The 5,120-nt window shown below is 43.6% G+C and overlaps 1 protein-coding gene across 1 annotated transcript in view; it reads right to left on the bottom strand.

The window, feature by feature from the left end:
* Nucleotides 1-4,017: 4,017 nt before the first annotated feature.
* The window catches only part of GSN (gelsolin), a 6,223-nt gene continuing 5,120 nt past the window's right edge, over nucleotides 4,018-5,120 (bottom strand). Inside the window, exon 9 of the mRNA XM_027687936.1 lies at nucleotides 4,018-4,026. Coding sequence (XP_027543737.1) covers nucleotides 4,018-4,026 — 9 coding nt within the window. The remainder of the gene's footprint in view (nucleotides 4,027-5,120) is intronic.

Genomic DNA, 5,120 nt, shown 5'->3' with positions numbered 1-5,120 from the left:
TCTTGTATTTTGGGTCGGGTTGTTTAATAATTTACTCCCATCTATGCAAGAGAAAATAAACAAGGCTATTTTCTGCATACCTGCACTGTATTCCCAAAGGATTCATTCCACTCCTGTAACCTCCACAAACACCTTCCCTCTACTGAGATTTTACAATACATGCAGGAGGTGAAACATGTGTAAAAGGGGAGAGTCAAACCTCAGGTTGTGTCTTGGCTGCAGAATCATCTGTTGCTGTGCAGAGGGTGTGACTGCTCTGGTGTGAGGGTGCAGACAGCATCTATTCTATTCAGATTGCCTCAATTCAGTGTTTGCCCTCATTACAGCACAAGTAAAAAATACATGTGTTACTTCATTTGCTCTAACAGTCAATATTAGAAGACAGTCAAAGATGAAGATGCCTCAGTCTCAACCAATTACAAACAGCACCATATGCTTTGTTCATAATGAAGCCATTTGTACGGCCCATGGAACTGGGAGGGAATTAATCACGAGGTGCCACTGACTCCTGAACTAACACTTGATTAAGTGAGAATCAGTCTCTGCTGTGAACCACTGAGAGCTCTGGTAGAAAGGGAGGATGAATAGATAGTGCATAATGAATTCTAAGGCTGTGAACTGATCTGTGTTGATTAAGAAAGTGAAATCAAGTGAATAAAAGCAGGGACAGAAATAGCACAAGGGCCCAGTGAATCCCAGCTTTGGTCTCTGACCAGCACATTCCACCACAGATGAATTGTTCAGGCTGGGCCTCGTCCCCACAGCCCCAGGGAGGGACAGAACATTCCAGCTGCCTGAGGGGAGGTTTGGGTGGGATATTGGGAAGGAATTTGTCCCTGTGAGGGTGGGGAGGCCCTGGCACAGGTTGCCCAGAGAAGCTGTGGCTGCCCCATCCCTGGAAGTGTCCAAGGCCAGGTTGGAGCAACCTGGGCTGGTGGAAGGTGTCCCTGCCCAGGGCAGGGGGTGGCACTGGATGAGCTTTAAGGTCCCTCCCAACCCAACCCATCCTGGGGTTCTGCACTAACCAGAGGCCAACAGCCAGAGGCCACTGGGGGAGCTGGGCAGGCTGGGATGCAGTGCCATGGCCCAGGAGGGCAGGGAGGACAGGGAAGGAGGGAATCAGAAAGGGAATGAGGCAGGACTGGAAATCCCCAGAGACGGGCAGAGGAAATTTCCACATCCTATGACCAGCTCCAAGTGAGATGTTAATGCTCTGACACTCAGACCCAGCACAAATAATTAAATATCTCAACACCAACAGCAGCTGAATGGAAAGTTACACCAATCACTGAGTGCTGAGCTGCAGCTTCTCCCCAGCAGTGTCCTAAAAATCTCATCATTAAAGGCAGTGATTAAGACAGAAATGTCACCTTACATTTATAAAGCCATTTTCATCCTGAAGCACTTCATTAACTATCTTTCCAAAGATCACTTTGCAATACTGATTTTGCTGTATTTCTCCTCTCTCTACCCAATCACAAAAAAGAGGTAGATTGTACCCTTTTTAGAATCCATCAGATAAAACCTTAAACTGGGGTTTCCATAGAAACACATCGTGGGTCTCTCAGTTTCTCTATCAAACCTGTTCATAAACTTTCAGCTTTACTTAATGCTAGATTTTCAAAAACACCAATTAGCTCTTTCATTTCATTTAAGAGTTGGACTCAATGATCTTACAGGTCTTTTCCAGCCTAAATGATTCTATGATTCTATAAAGAGGCAAGGGAAGAGCAGCAGCTGCCACAGACAGGGGAGCAACAGGGAAAATTGTGTTTTTTGGTCATCTGGTAAAATCTCTGAGTGTCAGTCAAGTCCCATTTGCACTTAAAATCTCCTGTCAAAGGTTGTTATGGAAATTTGAGCCTCACAGAAACCCTGACTATGGAAAAAACCAATGTCATGCAAATGATGAACACAGGGCTGGGACGTTTCAGGAATATTCTGACACAAACGTCTGACTTGTCACAGTCTATCGCCCCTGACCCCCCCCCCCCCCCCGGCTCAGAGTCAATTTTGTTGTGAGTAACAAGTGAAGTGATACAAATGTTTGCCTTTATTTTCTTAACATTTCCTTCAGTTCTTCCCTGAATCCAGCGCAGTTGAATCGCTGCTGCCAGAAATATATTTGCAGTAAAATACATCCTCAGAGCTTTGTTACTTAACATACATCCTCAGAGCTTTGCTACTTAACATACATCCTCAGAGCTTTGTTACTTCTCTCATCAGATTTAGGTTGTATTGTTTACCCTGAAATGCTTTCAGTGTCTTTCACAGTTATTCTGGTTTAAAATATAGACCTGTTAAACACAGAGTGAAACGTGCAGCACTTCAGCATCTTGTTTTTTTTTCAGCACTATAATCCCTTATTCTGCAACTAAATCCTTCAAGCACACCAGTGTTCTGGAGTGCAGTGCTGCTCCTTAATTCCAGGGATGTGGGAGCTACAAGTGCTAAACCCTCCAGGCTCTGTAAGTGTGAGACAAACTCCTAATTTCAGTGACACATTGCAGCAGAATTTCTTCTGAGCCCGAGTTTCTGGAGCAGCAAAGTGACATTGCACTGCTGCTTCCAGGCCCCTCGATGGCTCTGCCTTGTTCTGGCACATTGGCTGGGTCTGTGTGTGTCACCTCAGGCTTTTCTCTGGTTTGTCAAACACAAACTCACTCTTTTGCCAAACCTACAGAAGCAAAGAAATCATTATATTGAAAAATCAAAAAAGAGCCCTGGCTGCCCAGGTGGATCCTGGGTAAAGCAGAAAGGACAAGTAAAGGCTCTGCACACACGACCAGCATAGGAAATGGGAGAAGGGCTTCTCCTACAAGACACTTATCTGGGAGCTCTGGGAAATTGGGAAATTTCAAATTGCTACATTCTTTTTTATTTTTTTTTCCCCTTTTATTTTCTGTTCTCTGACATTTCCTTCTGTCCCCTGACATTTCAGCACAAAGCCAGCAAAGCTGGTTCCTAAATCCCTGTCCCCACAGCTCCCAGCCAAAGGGGGAGAGGTGTGGTGTGGGGAGCAACACATCAGCCCAACCCGGCCCCAGGGCTGTGACAGAGACCTCAGACTGCTAAAAACTCTTGGAAACTCAGTCCTCTGCCTCTCTGAGCCACAAGAAACACTTCAGAAAGCAAGAATTATTTCCAGTGTATTCCCTGTAAGCAAATACCATCAGCAAAGACAGTTTAATTTGACTTTGATTTGTATTTGTGGACCCAAATATCCCCTAACAGAATATAGGGGAGAATTTAAAGGAATCAGCTTTGCAGAATTTCCTAGATTTCTAAAATGCATACAATGCTCAGAGACAGTTTGGTAGTAAAAGTATCTGCTGAAAATTTGACCAGATTTCCTTGATATTTGTCCTAATGAAAGTGTTTCAGGTGAGGAAAAAAAAAAGCAGATTATTTTCCATACTACTTTGTTTCAAAGGTCCAATGCCCCCATGGGGGAGACAGAACTGCTGTGCCCCTGGTTTCTCCTGTTAAATACATGGACAGCAGCCACAAAAACTCAGGCTTCCCTCAGGACAAGCTTTGCTCTGAGTGGAGTTTTAGATGTATTCTCTCAGTGTAAACAACATAAAAATAATGAACCTCCCAGACTCAAAGCTATTTTAAACTATGTGTCTTTTAATGTGGGAGAAATGATTCTGTTTAAAGGAACCTGATTTAAGAACATTCCTATTTTGGGGTTATTATCCACATATCCATGTTTCCACTTCCACAGAAAACAAATAGTCCCAGGGTATAAAAATAGGCAACTAAATGAAATGCAGGCTTTTCTAGCGTGGGAAATGTTTGTTGAACTTGCATTCTGGGTTTGATTACTTTTAAATGTTTAAGGAGAGACTGATTCAAAGCAGTGCTCTTCAGATTAAAGCTAAAATATATGTAAGACCCCCCTCCTGCAAATGTGTAATGCTAAGTGAAAAAGAGAATTAAAAATTCAATGAAGTACTTAAACACACACATAGCAAGAATATAGGAGATGTCCTGACAAAGTTAAGTTCACCCTTAAAAACTCTGAGTGGCAAACAGCAATGGAAACCAATGGCAGAGTCCCTTAAAATAGATTGTAAACTGGGAAAAACCACAATGTGATAAAGGACAGTAACACACCTCCTTCCCAAACTGTCGTGTATAATCCCTGAGGGAAGCTGACAGCACTTTAGGAGTTTAGAAGAGCACGTCCATAACTGAAGTTTCACATAAGATTTAGTGTAATAGACCAGCTCCAAACATAATTGGGAAGCTGAATGTTCCACATCCAGCAACGTTTTAAGGTAAGAATCAAAGACAGCATCAGGAATAGCCTTTGCTATTATTCCATAATCATTAGGAACTACAATTTACTGTGTTTTAGAAGACTGAGGTGACAAAAGTCAATGTACTTGATACATGCTTCAAACAAGGCTGACACCTAATGGCAGCTCCGTGCACTGCTGAGGGTTTGCTGCTTCCCAAAAAGTCACATGATGGTAAACAACACATGGTAAAGAAATATCCTGATTGTAGAGTATTGCCCTCTGTGTCCAAGAATGATACACCTCACACAAATCCTCCCTCTAATTAACTGCCCACCAGACACATTGGAATTCAAGGAAATACTAAATAAACCAGGCCTCACTACAGAGCAGTAATGAGGAGTCACTGTTGCCAGAAAATTAAAAAGGAAATTATAAAGGCAGAATCCAATGGAATTTTTCTCTTCATAAATCCTAGAGATTAATAAATCGATTTGCAAGTCCATTGGGTTCTTCTAGTTTCTTCCTTTAGTTATTGAACCAAAAACTAGGAGAGAAGATGTTCCGATATTACTTTTTAGCAAAGAGGAAAAGGGAAGGGGAAGGTGAAGGGGAAAGGGAAAGGAGAGCTCCCGCTCCGGGAAGGGTTCCAGGAATGCCGTGTGGAAGCGCACCTGGATGGCAGCAGGTGGCAGCAGCGCCCCAGGGCAGAGCAGCGTCCCCAGCACCGCCCTGGGCTCTGTCCAACCACCCTGGCACACGGCCAGGGAGGAAAACCCAGGGAATGCGGGCCCATCTAAAATTAGAGAGACGCTTCCTCTTCTTTAAGCAGAAGGCCAAGATAACTGTGTGCATCCAGTACACATCGTGTGG

The sequence above is a fragment of the Neopelma chrysocephalum genome, unplaced genomic scaffold, assembly GCF_003984885.1.
Source record: "Neopelma chrysocephalum unplaced genomic scaffold, ASM398488v2 Primary Assembly neopelma1_74, whole genome shotgun sequence".
NCBI classification, from domain to species: domain Eukaryota; kingdom Metazoa; phylum Chordata; class Aves; order Passeriformes; family Pipridae; genus Neopelma; species Neopelma chrysocephalum.
The sequence above is the reverse complement of the archived record's forward strand: the minus strand, read 5'-3'. Positions and strand labels throughout refer to the sequence as shown.